This window comes from Myxine glutinosa, chromosome 4, assembly GCF_964187855.1.
Source record: "Myxine glutinosa chromosome 4, kmMyxGlut1.1, whole genome shotgun sequence".
NCBI classification, from domain to species: Eukaryota; Metazoa; Chordata; class Myxini; order Myxiniformes; family Myxinidae; genus Myxine; species Myxine glutinosa.
Window position 1 is genome coordinate 70,853,103 of NC_136264.1, and position 27,002 is coordinate 70,880,104.

General features: G+C 46.0%; 1 protein-coding gene across 1 annotated transcript in view; it reads right to left on the reverse strand.

Annotated features, from left to right (window-relative positions):
• The window catches only part of LOC137424738 (nuclear pore complex protein Nup98-Nup96), an 88,911-nt gene that overhangs the window by 17,353 nt on the left and 44,556 nt on the right, over positions 1–27,002 (reverse strand). The window contains exons 9-12 of the mRNA XM_068112496.2: positions 13,965–14,091; positions 10,989–11,063; positions 1,963–2,088; positions 1,649–1,770 (exon numbers count right to left, since the gene is read on the reverse strand). Coding sequence (XP_067968597.2) covers positions 1,649–1,770; positions 1,963–2,088; positions 10,989–11,063; positions 13,965–14,091 — 450 coding nt within the window. The remainder of the gene's footprint in view (positions 1–1,648; positions 1,771–1,962; positions 2,089–10,988; positions 11,064–13,964; positions 14,092–27,002) is intronic.

Below are 27,002 nucleotides of genomic sequence, written 5' to 3' on the forward strand. Positions count from 1 at the left end.
TTCTGTCATTTTAAACAGGCGACAAACCATGGTAAAATATTACCGTTCACACATGGCAGAGCCTAAATCATGGCTGAGATAAGTAACAACACACAACGGTCCAATAATGATAAGGTTATGCAAATTAATTCCAAATTTTTGTTAATGATAAAAATTGAAACGGATCTCCCAGGACTTTAGGTAGGATAGTAAATAGCACACACAACACAAAAAAGCTCTTATTCAACTATATCAATTCAACAACTGGAAGACTTGCACTTCCATGCTGAAACCAGACATATTTACATCACTTGAATTTCACAGCCATTTGAGGATCCTCCAAGGCAAGACGTGACTGCCTACACAAAATTACTGGGGAATTACTGCCTTATGGGAAACCTCATAAGCTGCATTTTCTGTTCAATCCTGTACGATTTCATGAAAGGATGCGAAATTCAAATTTTGATCAAAATCGGATCTAATGATTCTCACTTTTTAAATTTGAATTTAATTACCATTTTAATAAAGTAATTGGTATATAACAACACAAACGTTTTCTGACAATTTCACCCGTTTCTCAAACGGTTGATCGAATGATAGCATTCCTCCATATGGATATATCTACCGTGTCAGTTTCGTACAAATCCAAACATTTCATATCTTTCTTCACTATGTCAATCCGTTTTTTTTACTGAGGGTTTTAAATAGCTTAATTAAAAATTTTGTTTAAAACTAAAAAGTTTTAAACAAATTCATAACTTATGGACACACAAGCCACCACGCATCGCAGGGAAGGGGTAAGAAGTCTGGAAGAAGGAGGGCGAGATGGAAGGAGGAAGGGTAAGAGGTGTGAGGAGGAAGGAAAAGGGGCAGGGTGGGAGGAGGGAGGAGGGAGGGCGTGGGGAAGGGGGAGGTGGAGGGAGAGTAGGAGGAGGGAGGGGAAGGGGTGGTGGTGGAGGAGGGAGGGGAAGGAGGGGAAGGAGGGGAAGGAGGGGAAGGAGGGAAGGAGGGGAAGGAGGGGAAGGAGGGGAAGGGGCATGGGAGGAGGACAAATTTACCCATGCAAAGAGTGCTTTAACTTCAACGTTGCCCAGGTTAAAAAAAGGAAGTTGTAATACCACCTGCCACCATCACCAGGTGGCATTACACAATACACATATACATTGAGAATTTATTGCCCCTCCAGCCACTCACATCCCCACGTGAGGCTGTGGCCACATAGCTTGTGTTATCCCTCCTCCTCCCCTCCCCCACAAAGTTGTATTTGTACCCCGAGTTCCGAGTTTGCAACTTAAAAGATGTGGCTGTGCAATGTGCATTGATTGCTTATGTCTTACAAATGAGGAGAAAGACAATAATAAGGAAAACAAGGGAGCATGATTATGGGAGCATGGGAGATAGGAAATGGGATGAAGGATGAAAGGAAAGAGGGATAAGGGATGAGGGGAGAGGGCCTACACTTGGTTTTTGAAAGAAACAAGGTATAGTGCAAAATTACACAGTTGATGCAAATGTAAAATAATGATGCTCGCTCGCAAATGTTTTCGGGTGGTTATTCATGTAAAAGTACAATGACGTCTTTGAATGTCATTTTGTTTAAAATAACATGGACACATGCTTCGCCATGAGTTCCATAGCATAAATCTGTGCAAGGTGCAAGTGGGCTCACCTTATCCTTTTTATGAGATGAGGAAAGAGGGCAAGCAAAAAGGGGAGAGTCACCAAAGGGAGCCAATGCCAAAGCCTCCAGCTGCTTTGCAACTTTCCCATGCTGCAGAGGCAAGCCTTCTGCTACACAAAGCAAGTGTGCACAAAGTTGTGATTAAGCAAAACTCAAAGGTGAACAAAAAAAAAAGTTATAACTTCAGCCAGCAGGCTTTACAAAATACATGTTCCGAATCGAGGCCTATTTCCACCGTAACAGGCAGACTGCTATTTGCATCGGCAAGACCCCGATCCACAGCCGACACTGAAGTTACTCACCTACAATTGCTCCACTAGTGCCAGGTAGATAGTTTGAGGCAGGGAAGCTGTAGGGAATAGAGCCAAGGAAGGGGGCTCCAAAAGACCTGTTCTGGCCAAATTGTGATACCTCAGCTGTCCCAAAGCCTGAAAGTAGGGCAATAAGATTGCCGGCACAAAACAAAATTACAACAGAACACAGACAAAATAAACAACATTCTAATTGTATTTACAAAGAACATTGTAGAAACATCAGAGAACTTTTCGTGACCACCACCACTGAAGGTGGACAGAGGTTATGTATTCACCCTTATTAATCTGTCTGTTTGTGGGCAGGATATCTCAAAAAGTTAGGGACGCAACCTAGTGGACAGTTTTTTTGGGGGTTTTTTTGTATACAACATCGAGGCTCGTGTAAGAGCTAACATTGATCACAAAAAGACAAACTGACACATAAAACATGATAAAGGGAGCGGGAAACAAGGTGGAGAGCAGGGACATCGGTAGATCTGTGGGAGGGAGAGGGCTTGGGGGGGGGGGGGAGGGGGAGGAGGCATGGGAATCAGAGGTAAAAAAAACAAAGAAAACACATGGACATGGCTAGGGCTTCCAGGAAAGAAGTTGGTATTCAAAAAAGTGGATCTGGGGTGAATTAACAGGGGTAGAAAAGATCAAGGTTTTGGATGGCGGGGGAGATAAGAGATGGTGGTGAACAGCTGTTTTAAAGACCTGGAGGGAGGAGTGGGATTGAAGAGAGTGAGGGAGTTTGTTCCAGAGGCAGGAGAAAAGAGGAATGAAAGAGTGAAGGTGAATAGAGAGTCTTGATTTTGGCAGTTTAACCATAAGAGGGTTCCTGGCAGATCTTGTGCGACCTGTATGAATATTTGGGGGACTGAGCACAGAGGGAGCTGGGGGAGCAAGGCCGGAAAGGAGTCGGTTGAAGACAGAAAGACCACCAACCTGCCTGCGGTGAGTGAGTGAAAGGCCGTCGGAGTTAGCTTCATAGCGGGAGATTCCAATGATTCTGAAAGCTTTGGTTTCAACAGCGTGAAGCCGAGCTAGGTGTGAGGCAGGAGCACCGACCCAGAGGGGAGAACAGTATTCCATTGAGCTGCGGATGAAAGCCTTGTATGTGGTGAGGGGCTCAGGTGTGCCAAGGAAGGACTTCGCACGACGGAGGATGCCCAGTCGGCGACTGGCTTTGGAGGCCAGATTGGAAATGTGGTTTTCCCTGGAAAGATCATGGGAGATAGTGAGACCCAAAAGTTGGAGTGACAGAACGTCTTGGAGAGGATTGTTGAAAAAGTAGATGGGAGGGTTTTCCAGTCCGTCTTTTCGGAGAGACATAGTAAGAGTGTGAGATTTGTCAGGATTGAAAGACATGTTCCACTTGTTTGACCAATCTGTGATTTTGTCCAGGTCTGCAGAGAGTGAGGAGGCTGCAGACTGCCGATCTGAGGGATGAGGTATGGAGCGGCAGAGAGTGGAGTCATTTATTATTTGGTTAGGTGTGAGACAAAGACGAATTGATTCTATTTTGATGAAGATCCGGACCAGATCCAAATGCCATTTTAAGTGATTCTTCACCATTGAGAAATAGGGCCAAAAACGATAAAATAATATGGTAATAATAATAACTAGAACTGCCACTTTATAACTACTGGCAGTGATGACCGGGGTACCACAAGACGACTGGCTTTGATACAACCCCACTTTCATTAGACACGTGTGACACATGATGTCCTCTTTATAAAACTGAATTCAGTATTGGACTTTAATTATTCTTTCTTCTTTTAATGAGGAGCCTCTGGGTCTTTTAGATCATCAAAATTGTTTGGGTCATCGGCGTCTTTTGAGTCATCAGGGTCTTTTGGGTCACCAGGGTCTTTTGGGTCCTCAGGGTGTTTTTTGTTATCATGGTATTATTGGGGTAAAGTCTTGTTGGTATTCATGGTCTTTAAGGATGCTCGGGTCTTTTTGGTCTTCGGAGTCCTTGTTATCTTTTGGGACCTCAGGGTCTTTCGGGTCATCGGGGTCTTCATGGTCTCTAGGGATAGTCAGGGTCTTTTGGGACCCTTGGATCTTCGGGGTCCTCTGGTTCTTCATGGTATTTCAGGGTCATGGTTTTAAGGGTCGTGTGGGTCTTAAAGGTTCTTCAGAGGTCTTAGCGGTCTCAGCAGTCCAAAGGGTCGAAAAGTACATTCTTAATAGTACATAACAGGATGCCACCGAGTTCAAACAGTATGTAATTAATAGATATACTGAAAACTCACATGGCTGGAGAAGATAATATTGCAGAGTTTCTTCTTCTTCACACAATAAAAAAAATTCTGGCTAACAGACCATGCAACCAATCATATTGAAATTTTAAACATGTGTTCCCCTTGGCGACTACTTCATAATTTTGAGTTTGATGTCGATGGATGGATCGAGTGGTTCAAGAGAGAATTGTTTTTAGATTTTCATTTAATCCACCATGGCTGCCAGACCATGTAACCTATGAATTATTCGGGAACACCATGATAACCCCCAAGGCATAGGGAACATCTGTGTGAACTTTTCACTCGATCTGTACAGCTCTTCTGGAGGAGTTGCTTTTTAAAGGTTCTATTCTTTAAAAAATCCAGGCATTTGGTGCCAGGAAGGGCATCCGGCCATAAAAACATTGCCTCAAACAGGGAACCATGATTGTCATGGGACCCGCAAGGCTAACCCCTGCTCCAGCAGAGAAAATGGCCTTAAAACGATCATTCATTCATTTTTTAATTCTTCAAAAAATCATAGCTGCCAAACCATGTGACCTATGACAAAATGGCCGGAATATTTATTTGTTTGTCATGGATAGGCGATCTCATCCTTTAAGTTTCACAACGATCTGTTCAGCCGTTTCGGAGGTAGGGGATTTTTAAGTTTTATGTTAAAAAAAAAAATGGCTGCCAAACCATGTGACCGATATCATCAATTTAATTCTCCCATACAATTTTTGTGTAGATGACAAGAAATTTCAAACTGATCGGATCAGGTGCTCTACTTGTCAAATTATGACATCATAATGGAGGCACCCATTACATCATCATGACATAGCATATGTTATTCCCCATGGGGAGTACTTTACAATTAGCCATGTTTCAATTTTTTCCATGGAGCAGTTTCAGATATATAGAGGGGCAGTTTTTTGCTTTTTCCAAGAAGGCACCTGCACCACTAGACCTATGACGTCATAATTATCATAAAAATGTGAAACAGGTGGTGCTCCTACAAAAATTTTTTTTGCATCAATTGGACCAACGGTTGCAAAAAAAAAGGATTTTAAAAGGAATAAACCCCCAAAATGCAGGTGGAAGAATAATAGTAACCTAACAAAAACAATAGGGCATGTGGTAGGTGGGTATGCGGCAGCCTGAAAGGTATGCGGTACCCTAATAATTTGGCAAACAAGCATTTCAGTAGCAGCTCCAACTCTCTGTAAATCACAAGAAACTCATTTTGCAATAAATGTTCGTTTTCCACAAATCGTCCAGCACTTTCTAAATACCAAACTCATCCCTCCCCTCCAAATCTCCCCCATCACCCATCCCTTCCAAACTTCCCCCGCCCCTCCTAAATTCCCCCCTCACCCCTCCCCTTCGAATCTCCCCACCCTCCTTTTTTTCTCCAATTCTTCCCTCTCTCCCCTCCACCTCAAAGCGTCCTCCCGCTTCCTCTCCCTTCCAACTCTCACCTCCATCTCCTCCAACCTTCTTCCTCGCTCTGCCCCCCTTCAAACAACACCTCAATGTGCCTCACCCAATCACCATCAAACCTTTTGTCCTCCTCATCCTTCCCTTTCTCCTAGCTATTCTGAAATCTCCAACACACTATCAACAGCTCTCCCTACCTCCTCCTCCTCTTCTTCTTCCACATCTTACCCTACCCCTCCCCTCCCCTGTCCTGCATCTGATGCTCCCCATTCCTTTTCTTTAACGGCATGGACCTCAAACATCTGGGGCCTTCACTCAAACTTGACTGATCTCTCCATACAGTTTGCTTTAGACAAACCAGACTTGATCGGCTAAACACAAACTTTCCTCCTTCATGATGTCTCTGATTCCTTAATATCTCTCCCTGGTTACTCCCTCCTCCGGTATGATAGACCTGAGCCTCGTCCTGGAGGTGGGGTTGCTATCTTTATCAAAAACTCTCTTCCTCACTCGCCCTGCACTGCCCTCTCTCCACCTCACCTCCAGGAGTACCTCTGGCTACGGCTTCCCCTTCGCTCCCACCTTTTGTTCATATGTGTGTTGTACCGTCGACCAAACAGTGATGACTCCACCTACATCACGGTGTCTGATAAAATGGACCAACTTCTATCTACTCATCCCAACTCGCTTTTCCTCATATGTGGTTATTTCAATTGTCATCATGCAAGCTGGCTGGGTGTGGGTACCTCTCGCACCAGCCATGGCTCCTCAGCAAAGGACTTCGGCAACTCATTGGGACTGACACAATCTGTCAATTTCCCGACCCGGATCCAAGTCAATGGAGTATCTTCTCTTCTACTAGACTTGGTTATGACAAACTTCCCTGCAAATGTCTGCTGCTCTTCTTCTACTCCAATCGGTTAATCTGACCATATGCTTGTTAAAGTGGACATCTCTCTTGCCATTCCCAGAGCCTCCTCAGCGTCGACGAGTCTGGCATTTCACCCAGGCCAACTGGCACGGTCTTCAAGCAGCCATCAATCATCTCGACTGGTCTCTCATCTCGACTGCCTCCGACATAAACTCATCCTGGGAATTCTTCCAAAGTAAATTGCTCTCCCTCATGCACAGATTTTTCCCATATCATCTTCAGTTGTCATACCCTTCCTCCCGCCCATGGTACAAGGAATCTTGTGGTGAGGCAGTTGCCCTGAAACAACTTGCCTTCGCCTCCTGGAAGGCAAATCCAACAGAAGGAAATCTCATTTCCTTTCACAAAGCCCGGGACAAGTGTGTGTCCACCCTCAGGAGAGCCAGGAAACAATACATCTCTACTCTCAAGACTGAACTCTCAAACCTGTCTCCCTCTTCCAAATCCTGGTGGCGTCTGGACAAATCTGTTTCTGGTGTTTGCTACCCCTCCATCCCCTCCCTTACCTCAAACGGCTACACAACTGACCCCGCACGTGAAAAAACTGAATGCCTCAACTCTGTGTTTGCCTCAAAATCTTGTGTCCCAAACCCGTCCCTCTCTGTATCCACCGTACCCAGTCGTACCCAGCTGCTCCTGGACACTGTGCCCTTCTCTCCTGACAAGGTGGAGAAGTTTCTGTCAACCCTCGACTGATTCTGCAACTGGACCAGACGGCATCAGCCCACGGGTCCTAAAATCCTGCTCTGCCACTCTTTCACAGCCTCTCTGTTCTCTTTACCCTCTCTTTTGCTCAAGGTCATCTGCCATCAGCTTGGAAATCGGCCAACATTACCGCTTTACACAAAAAGGTGCAAAAACAGAACCTTGCAACTACAGACCAATCGGCCTTCTCCCAATTAACAGCAAAGTCATGGAATCCATCATTGCTTCAGATATCAAATCCTTCCTCTTCTCCAATGGCTTGATCTCTGATCATCAATTTGGTTTCAGACCAGGTCACTCTACTCTGGACATGCTGCTTCTGCTGTCTCAACAATGGATGGAGGTCCTCAATGTCAAAAAGGAAATTAGAGCCGTCACCCTTGACATATCACATGCCTTCGATACGGTCTGGTACCCCGCTCTGCTCACCAAACTCTCCTCCTTTGGTTTCCATGGAAATCTCCAAGCATGGCTTGCGGACGTCCTCTCTGGTCGAAGTCAATGTGTGGCCTTGAATGGGTTTCTCTCATCTCCCATTCCTGTACAGGCTGGAGTTCCCCAAGGCAGTGTTCTGGGCCCTGTGCATTTTCTGGTCTTCATCATTGATCTCTCTGACTCTCTTGAAAATCCTCTCTATCTCCCTGCTGATGACTCCACTCTGCCGCTCCATACCTCATCCATCACATCGACAGTCTGCAGCCTCCTCACTCTCTGCATACCTGGGCAAAATCACAGACTGGTCAAACAAGTGGAACATGTCTTTCAATCCTGAGAAATTTCACACTCTTACGATGTCTCTCAGAAAAGATTGACTGGACAACCCTCCCATCTACTTTCTAAACAATCCTCTCTAAGAAGTTCTGTCACTCAAACTTTTGGGTCTCACTATCTCCCATGATCTTTCCAGGGAAAACCACATTTCCAAGCTGGCCTCCAAAGCCAGACGCCGAATGGGCATCCTCCATCGTGCGAAGTCCTTCCTTGGCACACCTGAGCTCCTCATCACATACAAGGCTTTCATCCGCAGCTCAAAGGAATACAGTTCTCCCCTCTGGGCTGGTGCTCCTGCCTCACACCTAGCTCGTCTTCATGCTGTTGAAACCAAAGCTTTCAGAATCATTGGACTCTCCCACGATGAAGCTAACTCCAAGGGCCTTTCACTCACTCACCCCAAGGCAGGTAGGTGGTCTTTCTGTCTTCTTCCAACTCCTATCCGGCCTAGCTCCCCCAGCTCTATCCCCCAAATATTCCTGCAGGTCGCACAAGATCTGCTAGCAACCCTCTTCTGGTGAAATTGCCAAAATCAAGACTCTCTGCACACCTTCACTCCTCTTTACGCCCACCTCTGGAACAAACTCCCTCACTCTATGTTAATGTTCCTCACTCACCCTGTTAATTCACACCCAGATCCACTTTTCTGAAATACAGACTTCTTTCCTGGAAGTCCTAGCTGTGTCCATGTTTATATGTTTATACCTCTCCCATCCCCCACCCTCCTTCCCATGCCTCCTCCCCCCAAGCCCTCTCCCTCCCACAGATCTCCCGATGTCCCTGCTCTCAAATGTTGTGTTTGTGTCCTTCCCCCTCTCTTCCCATCTTGTCTGCCGCTCCCTTTATTTTAGGTTTTGTGTGTCGGTTTGTTTTTTTTGTGATTGATGTTGGCTCTTACACGAGCCTCGATCTTGTATACAAATAAAAATAAAAGTCAATCGGATGAAAATGGACGGTTTTCAGATGAAAATTTATGATTTTGGAAGTTTGACCTTGAGTTGACCTTTTGACCTTAAAATAGTTTTACCGATTTAGTGACTCAATGTACAAATGCTGTTCAACTTTCAAGTCGATTGGATGAAAAATGGCGATTTTAGAAATTCAACCTCCAGATGACCTCAAAATCAATAGGCTCCTCAGTTGTGACGACCTCTACAACTTGTTGAAGTTTCATGACGATCAGTTTAGAATTGCGACCTGTAGGCGAGTGCCAAACAGACAGACAGGAATAACAAACGCAACCAAGAAATATACTTGTATCAAACAAACAGACAGACAGGGGTGAAAACATAACCTCCATCCACCTTTGATGGTGGATGTAAAAAAAAAAAAAAACACCTTAAATGCTTATTCATCGATAAGCCCATTGATTAAATACAGCTGTTTGAAAATAAGCTTCAGCAATTATACCACTTTGTTACTTAATGACAATAGATTACTGTGGTTAGGAATGCAATTAGTGGGGGGCCCGTGCATGGGTAATTTTTTCTTTTCATTTCAAATTGATGCAAAAGTTTAGTTTTTAGTACCAATTTGAAGGTAAGGGCCTATAGAACAATTTTGGTTTGAGTGTCAAGCACTCAGATCAAAAATGGGGCTTCTGGGGACGTGGGGGGTTCCCGACCCCCCACCGGCCTATGCAAAATATAGAAACTGTTAGAACTTTTGATTGGATGATCCATCTGAACATATGAGGTATGTATGGATTCAGGATCAGGAGAAGCAACTTGTATTCCAAGCATATTGCCCATAGAAGCAATAATTTTGCCGGTATCGGTGCATATCCACCAAAAAAGACCAAGGGTCATCGGCCTGGTAAGCTGAAACATGTTTTTTTAAAATAAACTGGACAATTATACTCGGACCCAATGATATAGTGAATGATATAGCACTTCATGCATCAACTTGCAGCAGTATCGCTTACCCTTAAACTTGAAGGAAAACGTGCTGTCTGATCCAGTGAATGCGTGGAAGAGGGCCATGGCTTTGCACGTTGTCGTGTCCAGGTTTGTGGCGATCGTGTTCAGGGAAATCATTCTGGTTGTCTTTCCCGCTTTGAAGGAGATCCAGATTTCTGTGGCTAGATTCAGAGCCTTGATGTGATGGAAATTACTCAGAAGAATTACGACAACATCTGTGTCCAGTATGAACCATCCCAAGTGACGATGTTTGGAGGGCGTGGAGGAGATGTACGATGACACGAGTGTCAGCTTCCTCATGGTTGCATTGATCCATTGGTGGACTGTTTCCAACATGGTGGACTTGATCACCTGCAGTGATGTAGACATCCTTGTCATCTGGGAACTGTCCTTCTGTTATCTTTTTTGACAGGAATGAGAACAGTTCCTTCTTGTTGTCAACGTTCGCCAAAAACTTCTGCCAATTTCCTGGGATTTTGGCAGTACCAGATGCACATTGTCGGGTGCCTGGTCCTCGTTTTTCCCTTGTGCCTCCTTTGATTGTCAGTGCACAATACTGGTCCCAGACAATGTCTACTCTTGTCGATCTTTTCAAGTCGTGGCAAACTCTTGGGCAGAATACCTTGTCGGAATATGAATCAAAAGGTGTTTCCTTGGACAGTTGTACCAGGAAGTGAGTGCATGAGTACTCCACTGTCAATAACAATGAAGTCGTAAACATCTGGCGCAACTAGCACCTCGTCAACAGCAATGGCGCGACTCGTACTGGCTTCCACGATGTATACCAACAAATCTGACTTGATACAAGAGTTGAGGGACCCTTTGGATGACAACGCAGGTGGGTATGGAAAGATTCGTGACGAAAAAAATCATCCAAATCCCCCCCCCCCCCCAAAAAATTTTTTATATGAGTGCTTGGCACTCGAACCAAAATTGTTCTTTCGGCCCTTACCTTCAAATTGGTACTGAAAACGAAACTTTTGCATCAATTTGAAATGACAGTGTCCAGGCACCCCACTAAATCCTTACTTTTCTTCTCACCTGTGAAGGGATTTACACCAGGAAGACCTGATCCAAGTTTTGCACCAATTGCACCACTCCCAGCTCCTCCAAGATCTTCGTCCAAGAGAATGGGATGAAAATCATCCAATGTCAACAGCACAAAATGTGTCACAATTTCAACAAACCAAGATAACAGTAAATGGCGATTTAAACAAACTAACCCTAACAACAACCTACATCCCTTGTTTGTCTGTCTCCGTCTACTTTCTCCATCCGCCCTGCTATTGCCGTTTACCCTTTCTCTTGCCATTCCCTTTGTTATGTTGTGTCCTGATCTGTTCTGTGTCCTAGCTCTTCCACGAGCCTAGATCATGTACCCTAAAATTACAAAAAAAACAACATTATATATGTATATGTATATATACATACATATATACCGATTTGGTGAGAATTCAATCGGCTTCTGCAGCTATTATAATCGTCCACGAGGGATGAATAAAAGTCGCAGCCTTCCATTCCGATCGGTAAAAAGAAAAAAAAATCCTTCTTCTCCACCCCTTGCTTACATCATTTCCTCTTTCTCATTGAAACTCAATCTCTCTATATTTTCATTCCAAACAGCATCATTCCATTCATAATACTATACCATTAATGACAAAATACAATGTTACAAACACTCATGAGGCAAACCAATATAAACGCCATTCTGAAGTGATAACCAACACAGACATATGCCGAATAGCAAGGGTGGATAAGAAATACTTCATTGGAATCAAAACTAAAAATCTTAATTGTAGAGGAATTTATGAAACCTCCCACCTACCTTCGGACATCCTATGGGACCCTAAAATGTTCTACAGAAGGTTTGGCGTCTTGACATCAAACCATAAATATAATCAGTTTGTCTTTGCATCATAATGTGTACTTATACCAAGTTTGGTCAAAATCCCAACACGGGAAAACAAAGTTAAAATTATACCAACAAACTATGTGATAAAGGTGACATACATAAATGACGCAATCACAATTCTCATAATATACCAATTGGAATTGAAGGACATTGTAAAAACAAAAAAAATCAGGAATAACCTAACTTCTACAAATAACAACAGTCTTTACCATCAATATGTTTATATTTAACCAAATGTGGAAATTTTCAGTGTCCAATATACAGACTTGGCATTTAATATGGAATTTTTTTTTTTTCTTGACTTGGATTTACTTTCTTAACTCAGTATATCAATCTGGTGAGTTTCTTTTCCACTTTGGTGATTTATTTGTTAAAAGAACCATGTCACTGATTGTCTGTCGCAGCAAGAAGTCAACAACAGGATTATATCACAGGTGGCGTGGCAAAATGTACGGACAGGTGCATTTGATGAATGGCTTCACAGTCGGGTATACAAGGGTTGTTGCGTTCTGTATTAGTGGAAAACAACTGCTGCACGTCTCCAAAAGTTATTGCCGCTTCCTCTGGAGATGGTCCGTCACCTCGACAATGCTGTTTGTCATGGAGTGGTGGCTTTACTAAGTTACGGCATGAAACAGCGTGCTATTGCTCGGCAGTATGGCATCACTCAAGGTCAGGTGTCAAAGATCCTGAAACGAAATGCTGAGGGGTGTCCCTACTCCAATACCGAGGCCAGGACGTTCCCGCAGAACCGCAAGGAGGGATGATCGCCAGCTGCACCGGTTAATCCGCAATGGCTGTACCAAGTCAGCTAATCGGCTTAGGGCTGAGTGGCAGCAACTGACAAATGTGCCTGTATCCAGAAGGCTAGTCAACCAACGACTGGTTCAAGCAGGCTATCGTGCCAGGCGTCCCCTGAGAAAGCCATGCCTGACCAGACAACACCGCCAGCGCCGATTGCAGTGGGCCAGAGAGCACCGTCAATGGCAGCCAGGACACTGGAATCACGTGATCTTCAGTGACGAGTCTGGATTTCTGGTCTATCGTCAAGATGGCCACGTCCGAGTGTGCAGACAAGTGCATGAAGCCTACAACAAGGATTGTATAGTGCCAAGAGTCCAAGCTGGAGGTGGTGGGGTGACCGTTTGGGCTGCTTTTCATGCAGGGGGCAAAACTGACCTGGTTGTTCTGAATGGAAACCTGAACCAGTTCAAGTACAGGGCCATTCTGGAAGAAACATTGCTTCCATTTGCTCGTGCAGCCTTTCGAGGAAACTTTGTCTTCCAAGATGACAATGCAAGGCCTCATCGTGCCCGCATGATCCAACACTTTCTTGCTGACCGTGGTGTAGAGCATATGGAGTGGCCTGCCATGTCACCGGATATGAATCCGATAGAGAACTTGTGGGCAGAATTAACGCGTCAAATCGACCACTTCGACCAGCAGCCGACCTCTGTGCATGAATTGCAGCAGGCTATTGTCACTGCATGGCAAGCGATTCCTGTCCAAACCTTGGCAAATCTCGTGAACAGCATGCCTCAACGTGTACGTGCTCTCGTGAATGCTCGTGGGGGTTACACGAAGTACTGAACTGTAATTTTACTGTCCGTAATCCCAGTCGTAATTTAACTTTTGTTTTTGTTAAAAAAATTTTTGGCTAATGTGAAAAATAAAGAGACACTTCTGGAAAACGTACAGAAGTTTAACACAGTACTGTCCATGAATTGAGTTCGATATCGGTTTACATCACTTTCAAGGATCAATTTATTTGTTTCGAAATGTCAAATGTGGTTTTTGTTTCTTTTAAAGGTCACATGAACAAAATCTAGAGTAATTTCAACATAATTCCAATGAACTTTTGGTTCTAAGACATCTTGAAAAGTAAGTTCACCCCCACAAAAAATATATTCCATATTAAATGCCAAGTCTGTAGATGTCATGGAAAGAAAGCTTCAAGATTCTCCCCCATCCAAAATTTGACAACAAACATAATTTTCAGGACAAAAGATGTGCAAGACAAAAAGAAAGCCTTTGGTTAAGGCTGTTGTAGAGAATATGACAAGAAATACTGCTTGAAGATAAATTAAACATTTTGCATTACTCACTGAAATTTAAAGTTGTGCTCCCAAGCAAAGGTAACTCAGCAGGCTTGTTGCCAAATAAAGTTCCACTGAAGCCCTGTGTTGAGGATGTAGGAAAAGCAAACCCGGTTGGCTTGTTTCCAAATGGACCCTAATAAATGTACAGGAAGAACAAGGATAAAATAATGTAGAAAGGAGCATTAACAACAAAAACCACCATCACTGTTTTATGACCATTTTCTCCTTTTCAGGTGGTTGATCGATTATGGCATTCCTTCATACAGATCTATCCAATGTGTCAGTTTCGTACAAACCCAAACATTCCATAACTTTCTTCACATTATAAATCCACTTGTTTTTTGGACGTCCTCTCGGATTTCCTCCTGTTACTGCTTTATTGTTTTCTTCACAGCTTAATCTTCTGACCTCCATTGCACATGAGACATGACCATACAAACCAAGTCTTCTCTTCCCAAGTTGTTCTTCACTCACATTGATTTTTATTCTCTTTCTGATTTCTGAACTCAATATCCTTTCTTTCAAAGACAATCCATTCATGCATCGTATCATTCTCATCAGTGTTCTTTCAATTATTTTTACATCTTCAATGGGCAGTGTCCACATTTCGCTTCTTTACCTCAATTCGGTCTGATGCAGATGGCTTCATAACATCAACCTTTTACAGATAATGTAATGTTTCTGTACTTCGTGATAACACCTGGTCGGTTCCATTTATTCCAGGTGGATGCTATTCTTGATCCAATGGCTAATTTCGCTCTTCCTGATGCCTCTCCGTAACATGTTGTTCATCTTTTTCTTGAAATGAATATTCCTCACATTTTTACTTCTGCTACTGAAGGTGGACGGAGGTCATGTTTTCACCCCTGTTTGTCTGTCTATTCGTTTCTTTGTCTGTTTGTGAGCAGGATATCTCAAAAAAGTTATGAACTGATTTGTACAAAACTTGGTGGCCAGGTTGGGTGTGCGACAAGGACGAATTGAGTCGATTATGGTGAAGATCCGGCTGTGGATCCGAAAATTATAAAAGTGATTTTTCACCATTGAGAGTTGGTGGATGAGTTGGGAAGTTGACAAGAACAAAGTGATTAGATTTTGGTTAAGGTCCGGATGCAGACCCGGCCCATCAGTAAGATACAAAACGTAAACTGTTCAACCTGGTGGAGGTATGCGCTCTACCGAATTCCATTCTACTTCCACCCCTGTTTGGTACTTGCGAAATCAAACATTCCGAAGTATATTGGTTGGTTTGGTCTGTAATTCTGTCTGTTTGTTTGTCTGTATGTCGGTGCCTACAGGTCACAATTTTAAACCGATCCTCACAAAACTTCATCAAAAGGTAGAGTTGGTCATAAGCAAGAAGCCTATTAATTTTGAAGTCAAAAGGTCAAATTAGGCTAAAGGTCAACAACTTTTTCTGAAATCATCAATTTTCATCCAATTGATTGAAATTTTGAAGGTTTGCAAATCAACTCAGTGAATTCAACCACCAATTATTCTGGAGGTCAACATAGGACAAATTTCTAAAATTGTCAATTTTCATCCGATTGACTTGAAATTTTAACAGGATTTGCATATCAACTCAGTGACTTCAATCACCAATTATATTGGAGGTCAACATAGACCAAATTTCTAAAATTGTCAATTTTCATCCGATTGACTTGAAATTTTAACAGGATTTGCATATCAACTCAGTGACTTCAACCACCAATTATATTGGAGGTCAACATAGGACAAATTTCTAACATTGTCAATTTTCATCCGATTGACTTGAAATTTTGAAGGTTTGCATATCAACTCAGTGAATTCAACCACCAATTATTCTGGAGGTCAACATAGGACAAATTTCTAAAATTGTCAATTTTCATCCGAATTACTTGAAATTTGAAGAGGCGTTGCAGATTTCGTCATTTAATTCAACAACCAATTATTTTAAGGTCAAATTTGTTTGAGGGGATTTCGCAAGTATCGTGCTTTGCACGATGTCTTTCTTGTTTGTCTGTTTGTCTGTCTGTGAGCAAGATATTGTAACGGATCTCGGGTGTCGGCGCTCCCCTTATCAAAGGGGGGGGGGGGGGGGGGTGTTAATCCCCTTGTCTTTTTAGCTGCCCGTTCCAAGTCCTTAGAAGTTATAACGCTCCTTCCGGTCGGTATTAGCTAGGGTCATTGGTCAAAGTAGTCCCAAATACCTACTTACTAACCCGACCGTAAAGCAGGGAAATAACTCCCGCTCGAACCACGGATACGATGGAAAACGCCGAGCGGATGGCAATCCGCGATCTGAGCCGTTAACAATGAGACTAAACCCGATTCTGAGCGGTTCCTAATCGTGCCACAGGTACTCAATTGAGAAAAGATGAAAACGAAGGGATTAAGACAAAACCAGAAAGAACAGGTGAATTTATTACAAACAAAAAGAGGAAAGGAAAAAATGTACAAGAAAGGAAGAAGAAGAAGCAGGACACAGGGCAGTCTTATTCTATACCCCAGACAAACATACACACTCACACGGGGATTGTAGCTGGTAGGTGGTCAGGTAGAGGGTCCGGTGATGGGTCCAGGCTCCAGGTGAGGCTCCAGTCCAGGCTCCGGTTCAGCGGGCAAAAACCCAACAGGCAGCTCTGCGTTTCGTTGGACGCGAGCGGACATTACATATGGCGGGGGGAGGGCTGGTGTCCTGTCCGTGTGCGCTCCTGGACAAACCCGTTAATAAGCGCGTCTCCAACCAAACTCGTTCAAATGCGCTCTCTCCCACCAGTCCGTTTGTAATGCACGCTGCCGACCAAGTCCAACCAGCGCTCTCTCATCAAAAGAAGTCCTGTTAATAGCGCCGCTCTATCGCACGAGTCCTTTGCAAATGTGCGCGCCTCCGACACCGCGTAAGTCCCCCAACAAGTCCGTGCAACAATGCGCGCTCTCCCACCAGTCCTGTGAAAGGGCTTTTCGTTCGCGCTTATATCATGCGAGCCAAGATCACTCCGCGCTTCATAAAGCCACGCCCGTCGCTGATATTCCCTCAGCCCTGGTTGGCTGGTGAGGGCTTACCGGCAACGCCTTTGACGGCTGGTTGACAAGCCACACCTTGTTCTTGGCGTTCTGCCACCTTTTTCCTCGGGCCTGACCGCATGGTTAATGGCGGCTTGAGCGAGCGCTGAGGCAGCTGCTGCTGGCAGAGGCGCGTAATGACGTCGCTGGGAGAGAGAAGTTGGCAAAATGGCCGGAATTGGATTGGGGACCTACTCTTATTTAATTGATGCAACGCAGATTCAACTATTGGAAACACGGCCTTATCTAAAGCACATAATAATGAAATAACTGAGTTCCTATGGTGGCCTACGTGTTGCTTGTGGACTAACTAGGGGTGCAACCTTCAACCTTTAATGTCATATTTACAAGTAATTATTTATTTACAAAAGCGTGGGTTCTAAAACCGCAACACTGCACCCTCCCTTTTTCCAAGCTCGGCCCGAGCCGAAATAAAAGGGCTATCTTTTAAATTAATGTGACACTTGGGTGTAGTTACCCTCTACTTTTAACCTCACCCTGAGTGCGACAGTTTTAACACTAGATATGTCCCACCTGCTGCGTTGCATCCTATCTAACTGACTCACGCCCACAATTAACTGAATTACGGAATGGTCTTCAAACTAAACATTTAGCTGGTGGGGAGCATTATTTACAAAACACTAATTATTTACACCGTCACCCAGGACCTGTCTTTTGCGGGAAAAGAAAAGATGTTTGAAAAGAGGAAAAATGCCATTGCCATGCACTGCACCGATACACCATACCATATGTACCCATAAATGCACCATAAAGCACCATAAAAAGAAAAAAAATGCACCAAAAGCACCAAAAATGCACAGTCATCACATTTCAAAATAATAAATGGTGTCTGATGTCTTCTTGCTTCTCTGCTGGGCCGATGTATCTTGCCTTGATCTTCTTGCTTGATGTTACTATTTATTAATAAAAGGGCACACACCGCGCCTGCTTTTTATTATTTGTATGGCCAGCAAGGCCAATTCAGGTGGTCCACCTGCTGGGCATAGGTGCCACTTAAAACAGTGGTCCGCAAGCCAGATACCGCTGGCAACAATGGTCGGTCCCAGCAGAGGTGCCAGGCCACAGAACGTGTGGTCCTTAAGTGGTGCTAGGCCACAGAACGTGTGGTCCATATGTGGTGCATCAGTGCAGGCAGGAGGCAGCAAAGGTGCGGGCGCACAACTGCGGACACCTGCACACTCCCCTCGGGCACAAAAGAACAATGGTCCATGAGTGGGGAAGGAGGACAAAGCAGATCAGCGGGGGCAAGGGCGCAAGGGTACATATCAAAACAAGGCAATGCGACATGAAGGGCGCAGGAGAGCGAGCCGAGAAAGCTCGTCCCTAGCGTTCGTCACCCCCCATGTCACCTACTCTACCCTTGCCCCTACCCCGTATTTACACAATTTACACCTTTACAAATTCGTCGCTAACGTCTTGTCTTTCCCATCCCCTAATACCAAATTCGTCATCAATCCCTCCTAAGGAGGAAGAGATGGAATATCAAACAATGTCACACTCCGTCATGATGCGTCTTTACATTCCAAATAGTTCACAAAACCTGGTGTGGAGTTCTATCACCTTTGAGTGGATGCAGATGGTGCGAAGAGATTTTCTCCGAATAACTATCTTCTAAATGACATTAACTCTTTAAACTACCCGGGGTCTTGCCCTGCCAATCCATTGGCCATCATTAAACGATGCGGTTCTAAAAACCAATTCACATTGAACATACTGTGGTGCTCTACCAATTTGGGATCCCACTCCCCCGATTTTTCTCCGTGCCCTTGCACAATTTCGGGGCTGGGTCGTGTGGCTCACCAGCAGGTCCGCTCATCTGCACACCTCCGCCACTGTCGTTGCCACCCGAGCTTACCTAGCTCCTCACCCTAACCTGGGGAAGGCCCTCTGGCTCCCTTACCCCACTAATGCCCCCTCTGGCATCGGGCTACCCGGGTCCTCTCTCGGGATCCACGGGCCCCACTGAACTCTACTACCTGGCTCCCAGAACCTACCTGCGGCCTCACCTGGCCGACAGACTATCAGTGGCGGAGTGCCCATTTAACCATTCTCACTAACAGGCCACACGCCCAGCCATTCCACTCACTAATGCACCCATCCAAGCAGTACCCTGCTACTTTCCGCACCACAGATGTCAATATCCAACCAAATTTACCTACTCCCTCTACCTACTTTTAAACTACCCTCCTGGGTATTCATGAATGGGTCCATCCTTCCCCCATCCACTCCTTCGCACCATCCACTCCACTCCACTCAATCCATACTCCATCTACTCCACACCATTCATTCCAGACCATTCGCACACCATGCAAGTCAATGCACTCATACACACAATGACACACAACCCTCTCGAGCATTGCCTCATTTCACCAGCACTACCAGGAATCTCTCATTCCAATTCCTCATTTCATCACCCTCACCACAAAGATTCTCATACACACAGCATCATTTAACGAACTACTCCCTTCTAATACTGGTGCTCCACGTCATCCCTTAAACTAAGCACTGCCTCGTCATTATCATCCAACTACTCTACTCTACGTCCCCACTACTTGTACAATTGTCACTACTTAACTCTCATGTCACCTATGGTCATTTCTAGGTCCCTATACATTTATCCTAACCCTCCCGGGCTAGTTTGTACTGCCACCCCATAATCTATTGCTCCTCTGCCCAAAAGGATGTGAGGGATGGTAGAGCTACCATCCCTCTACATCACGATCGCCATCACGACTACTATTGGTCCACTATTCTGAGCCTCTCGTGCGGTAAAATGCATGTTCACAGCTCGGCTTCGAAAAGCCGGCTATTCATGCGGATGGTCAGTCTCCTGTTGGTTGGGTCCGTCCGGCAGTTTCGATTCTGGGGAGGAGGCATAACCGGTCCGAGGTTCCAAGGTCCATCTCGGCGCAGACCCTTGCGGTCTCCGGCCCGATGACCCAACCTCACCCAGTCGGAACACCGCTCCCGCCAGGGGGCGCAGGTCCGACCTGGCCTTTCTCCCCCAAAATCGTGCCGATCGCCGCTACGACGCGGCACCGACCATACAGGGCAGAGCCCGGCCCGAATTGTGCACGGCGCTCCGTGCAGGAGCGACGCGGCAACGATGCCCGCTGGCCCCCGCAGCACACAAAGAACGCCGCGCCCCAAGAGCTCGCGTCGGCTATACGTCGGCCTAACCGCTGACCCTGTCAACCTCGATGCTCCTCTCGCATGCTCACACCACGCGTTACGATTCTTACTCGCACATCCAGGCGTCTCCATACAATTCCTCTCGCACACATTCTTGCGCAGCCATTCTACTCGCACACTGTCATCACACACTCCTCGGTTACACACCTCTCCTGCGCACAGCCGCACACCCTGGCGCACACTCTCCCGGTACGTACTCCGTACCACTCACGGGTGCGCACTCTGTTGCACACCCACTCAGCGCACACCTACCCACGGGTGTGCAATCCCCTGTCGCACACCGAATCACGTGCTCCACAACCAACTCAGGTGTGCATTCTCACACACTCTCCTCATCCATCCCACTCTCTTCCAACGCACACTCTGTACCGCATTCATCACACATACGCTCCGATGTGCATTCGCTTTCACTCTCTGTAATACACTCGCGCTCTGGCGCCATTCGCACACGCGTGCCTTTTCCACTCACACAGCGCACCACGGACCTCCTACGAGCGCCCGGGTGACGCCTGGATCCCAAACAACAACAACAACATGCATTTTAAAGCCATTTTCCCTGCTAGAGCGGGGGTTAGCCTTGCGGTCCCCATGACAATCTTCTCCATATTGCCCTATTTTCAGCAACTCTCCTCGTTAACCCCCTTGCCCGCATTTCTTCTTCCACCATCTTTAGCCAAGTCTTTCTTGGTCTTCCCCGTCCTCTACTTCCTTCTACATTCATTTCCATCACTCTTCTCAACCAGTCACTTTTATCCTTCCTCAACACATGACCAAACCATCTCAACCTGTTCCTCTTCACAGCATCAATCGCAGGCTCTATTCCCATCATTTTTCGCAATTCATCATTTGTCTTCCTCTCTCTCAACGATACTCCACACATCCACCGAACCATTCGCATTTCCACCCTTTCCAGCCTTCGTTGCTGCTCTACGTTCATTACCCATGTCTCACTCCCATAAATCATAACACTTCTCACACATGCAGCATACACCTTTCCCTTCAGCTTCAACGACACTCCCCTCCTCATCAGCACGCCATCAGCACGCCTTCGCCTTCTGCCACTCCTTGAACTTCTTCCTCTTCTCGTCAATCCTCTTTCCAACTTCATCATCCCACCACCATGTTTCCGAGTGCCTCGGTGGTCCTTTTGTCCATCCACATACCTCACCAACGGCTCCCAACAGACTAGCTTTCATTGACATCCAACCACTTTCAAGCTCAACCACATCATCCTCTACCCTACTCAGCCTCTCTTTTAATGCCTCCCTTACTGTCACCTCTTTCAACCTCCACACCTTCATTCTCGGTTGGTACTTCACCCGCTGAGCTCTCCTCGCACCTTTCACCCTTATGTCGCAGACAACCAAGTGGTGCTGTGAAACAGCCTTCTCCCCCGGAATCACCTTTGTGTCCCGGAGGTGCCCCCTATCTCGCCTACGCACCATCAGGTAGTCAACGGTTGTCGTCGACCCACCTGACGTGTATGTAACAAGCTTATTATCCTCTTTCTGGAACTGAGTATTACAAATCAACAAATCAGCTCCATCAGCAAACTCGAAAATCCTTTCACCTTCTCCATTTCTCACACCATATCCGTAACCCCCATGAACTCCCTCAAAACCATCCATACTCCTTCCCACATGTCCATGTAGGTCTCCTCCTACCATAACAACTTCCTCATCTTTCACGTTTTCCATCAGCTTCTCTATCGCACACCAGAATGTGTCCTTCTCTTCATCGCTCCGACCAACCTGCAGAGCATATCCCGAGATGACGTTCACCAAGAGCTTTCCAATCATCATTTTCACCATCATCAACATATCACTCACTCTGGATGAGTGAGTCTGGATGAGTGAGATGACATCTGGATCCCAAGCGCACGAAAAACCCTTTTGTGCCAAACACTTTTGCGCCAAATCTTTTCGCGCCAAATACCGCCCGGCTTACCTTTGGGATCCTCTTCTCCACACGCACCTGCAAATCTTTATAAGGATTAGCAAGTACGGCATCATGATGTGAATTCAGACTTTGAGTACATTCCATCTCAATCTCCGATAATGCCTCCATGCCTGCCATCTCTCCAAACCCAATTTCCACTATTTTTTTGATTTCCTTATTAAGCTCGACGACCGCTGGCGCACCTCACATAAAATTTTCCATTTCCGCGGTCGTCGGCTTTTCTATACCCCGGGTCGTGATTTCTACCCCGGTCCACGTATCTGCGCTTTGCTCAGCCTCACTTAACCCGCGCTCCTCAAGCCGCGTTACCTCGTTGCGTACCCGTGTGCCTCTCCCGCGCAACTCGCGGTCTCTTTCCCTCTCCAATGCTTTTATTTTATACGTGGCTTTGTCCCTCGCTAACCCCTCATTTACTTCCCGGGCCTGGCCATTTACGTCCTCCAATTGACCCCCTAATTTATGCTCTAATCCCCCCAATTTACTTTCTAACCCCCCAATTTGACTTCCCAATTGCTCAATTTGGTTTCCCAACCCCATTTGCATGGCTGCCTGCAGCTGCGCAATGAGGTCCTGGATATTCATCCCTCCCACTTGCACAGCGGGCGCGGCCCTCGTCGCCATGTGCGAGGCGCCGCCATTTTGTGCGCCTACAACCCCCACTACCACATCTTCTTCAATTCCCTCTTCCATTACTCCCACTTCTTCCCTGGGGTCCTGGGTTGACTCTAACTCTTCTTCTATCTCCTCATTTCCCCCCACCGGCACCCGATCGCCTTGATTATCCATGGCACGATTTAATTTAGATCTTAATAAAAATTTCGGCCGCTCGAAATTTTGACCAAATTTGTTCAGATGATAAAAAATTTGGTTCGGGCTTCAAATCCCACTCCCGACACCAATTGTTACAGATCTCTGGGGTCGGCGCTCCCCTTATCAAGGGGGGGGGGGGTTAATCCCCTTGTCTTTTTAGCTGGCCGTCCCGCTCCCGCTCGAACCACGGATACGATGGAAAACGCCGAGCGGATGGCAATCCTCGATCCGAGCCGTTAACAATGAGACTAAACCCGATTCTAAGCGGTTCCTAATCGTGCCACAGGTACTCAATTGAGAAAAGACGAAAGCGAAAGGATTAAGATGAAACCAGAAAGAACAGGTGAATTTATTACAAACAAAAAGGGGAAAGGAAAGAATGTACAAGAAAGGAAGAAGAAGAAGCAGGACACAGGGCAGTCTTAAAGCAGTCTTATTCTATACCCCAGACAAACATACACACTCACACGGGGATTGTAGCTGGTAGGTGGTCAGGTAGAGGGTCCGGTGATGGGGTCCAGGCTCCAGGTGAGGCTCCAGTCCAGGCTCCGGTTCAGCGGACAAAAACCCGGCAGGCAGCTCTGTGTATCGTTGGGCGCAAGCGGACCTTACATATGGCCGGGGGGGGGGGGGGGGGGTGGGAGGCTGGTGTCCCGTCCGCGTGCGCTCCTGGACAAACCCGTTAATAAGCGCGTCTCCAACCAAACTCGTTCAAATGCGCTCTCTCCCACCAGTCCGTTTGAAATGCACGCTGCCGACCAAGTCCAACCAGCGCTCTCTCTCATCAAAAGAAGTCCCGTTAATAGCGCCGCTCTCGCACGAGTCCTTTGCAAATGTGCGCGCCTCCAACACCGCGTAAGTCCCCCAACAAGTCCGTGCAACAATGCACGCTCTCCCACCAGTCCTGTGAAAGGGCTTTTCGTTCACGCTTATATCATGTGAGCCAAGATCACTCCGCGCTTCATAAAGCCACGCCCGTCGCTGATATTCCCTCAGCCCTGGTTGGCTGGTGAGGGCTTACCGGCCACGCCTTTGACGGCTGGTTGACAGGCCACACCTTGTTCTTGGCGTTCCGCCCCCTTTTTCCTCGGGCCTGACCGCATGGTTAATGGCGGCTTGAGCGAGCGCTGAGGCGGCTGCTGCTGGCAGAGGCGCGTAATGGCGTCGCTGGGAGAGAGAGGTTGGCAAAATGGCCGGAATTGGATTGGGGACCTACTTTTATTTAATTGATGCAACGCAGATTCAACTATTGGAAACACGGCCTTATCTAAAACACATAATAATGAAATAACTGAGTTCCTATGTAGGCCTCAAGCTGAGGCCTGAAATAGTGCCAAAAAAATGAGTTTAGTTCCGAACTCGTGGGACTACGATTTCTATGCATTTTTCTATTGTATATAACATGCCTGACCTTGTGTTAAGAGTTTAACTCTGAAATCCTGCCAGTTTCCGTGAACAACCACATCAAACTAGGTCATGTAGAGTCAAAAAGGAGGATGTTTAGCTCCGGTGCCGACTTTGCGGCGTGGTATCTCCGTCAGTACATATAATTCAGCCTAGGAATTTATGCTAGGCACAGACCTCCCATGGTTCTGTGGCCCTGTCAGTTTTGAAGGCTCTTACTTACGCACACATCATGCAGCGGAAATGTAAAAAATGTACTTTTGTCGTACGTACCTACTGTAAAATTCAATGAATTTCTCCGAAATTAACCCAAAATATTTTCGAAACCATCAGAGATATCCTCTCGAAAATGGGTAAGCTTGGCATATGGAACTGATACTGCTTATTGATGACGTTTCGTGGTTGTCTGGAAAACAACTGATGAAGGGGGCGACACTAAAAATGCCTCCAGATGCATATGCGGACCGCATGATGACCAGGGATAGCATAGTGAATGTAGAGTAGGGAAGCTTGGTATTATGGTCGGCGGTAAGAATCCAATGAATACATGATAATCCATTGATACAATAAGTATCAATCCATAATAATAAGGCAGTAAGGCACACACCTGAAGTAAATCGCATGATAGTTTATTCACCGTCGTGTCAATACGCAAAGATACAGGCTTCGATGTATGCGAAAATTCTGAATGTCCACAGCTCGAGTAGCACAAATCTTCTTAAAATTTCAAGGCAATCGGATGAAAATTGAGGATTTTACAAATTCGACAAAGTTGGTGAACTTTGGCCTATGTTGACCTATTGACCTTTTGATCCCAAAAACAATAAGCTTCTTGCTTATGATCAACTCTACCATTTGGTGAAATTTCGTGAAGATCGGTTGAAAATTGTGACCTGTAGGCGCCTGACTGACAGACAGACAAACAGACAGATAGACAGACAGACAAAATAACGCACAAGATCAAGCAATATACTTGAAAAATCTCAGGTAGAATTAATCAGCAATTATTTAGCTCAGGTAGAACAGCAAGGTGATAGTGAGCATTTTATTATTAAAATTAGTATACAGTGCACGTTTTCATGCCTCTGCAGGACGGTTGTCCGTCCGGTTGTCCGTCCGTACCAGACTTTCGTTTCCAGAATAACTGCTTATGGGATTGGCTTATTGGTATGAACTGTAATAATTGGTATGATAACAAAATTGGCATGAACTGTAATGCAAATATGAACTGGTTCGATTTTGGGTTGAAAAGGTGGTCATGTGACCTTTAATTTAAAATCTTGGTTTCCACAACTTGTGAACGAAAGAAGGGATTTCAATCAAACTTGACAGTAAATATCGCGGATGCTTCTTCATGGTGGTCAAACCCTTCCCCCTCCTCCCCCCAATGCAATTCGGGGGCAAAATCTTCCCCATTCTGTCCTGCACCCGGATTCGTCAGGTCAGCGCTTTATTAGGGTCAGAGTGCCGATTGGTCCCCATGGACCGTCCCTTTCCCTCTTGTCCCTGTTTCTCTCTTTCTCCAACTCTGACGTGGCCCTGACTTCGTGAAGGTGGGTCACACCATCCTAGATGTGGGGGGATCTCTGGGTCGTTTCTGGGAGATCGATCCGCTGTCTTTGTGTCACAGGCTTGTTCGAGAGAACTGTCCGAAGTGATACAACAACAACCAAATTTGACACCACAATGGCCTGCTGTGCAAAGATGGACAGTGTGGCGGGCACAATGATCAATAATTCCGCGCACCAGTGGGTGGCGCAAGCGTCCGGGCGTGGAACTGAGATACATGCCCCGCCTTTCGGCCGATCGGCCACGCCCGGGGGCAAGGCGTGGCCTCGGGACATATATGCGGGCTCGAAGGTCGAGCCCGCCCAGTGCTGATGTGCGAGCTTGTAATAAAGTGCTTTCGTTTGTATCCAAGCGTTGTGGCCTACCTTTTTGGCAATCGAGTCGTGTGTTCACAGCACCACAACAGATTAAATTTTTGGGTGCAACAGGACATGTGCCCTTTGAAAATATTTTTGCAGATCATAACTCGAGTTTGAAACATCTGAGGTTTTACCTCTGTCATGTGACCTTTAATCGAGATCAAACGTAAACAGTGGGTTGACATCGAACGCAGGCGGACGCATATCCAATATCACCCACCGATGCAGACATTGTACAACAGAGCTCGTTTCGTCCCACCCTGCACAATAACGTGGGGTATAATTAGCAGTGTAGGTGGATCCTAGACTTGTGGAGGTAGATCCTAGACTCGTGGAGGTAGATCCTAGACTCGTGGAGGTGAATCCGAGACTTGTGGAGGTGTATCCTAGACTCGTGGAGGTGTATCCTAGACTCGTGGAGGTAGATCCTAGACTCGTGGAGGTAGATCCTAGACTCGTGGAAGTAGATCCTAGACCCGTGGAGGTAGATCCTAGACTCGTGGAGGTAGATCGGAGACTCGTGGAGGTGTATCGTAGACTCGTGGAGGTGTATCGTAGACTCGTGGAGGTGTATCGTAGACTCGTGGAGGTAGATCCTAGACTCGTGGAGGTAGATCCTAGACTCGTGGAGGTAGATCCTAGACTCGTGGAGGTGTATCGTAGACTCGTGGAGGTGTATCGTAGA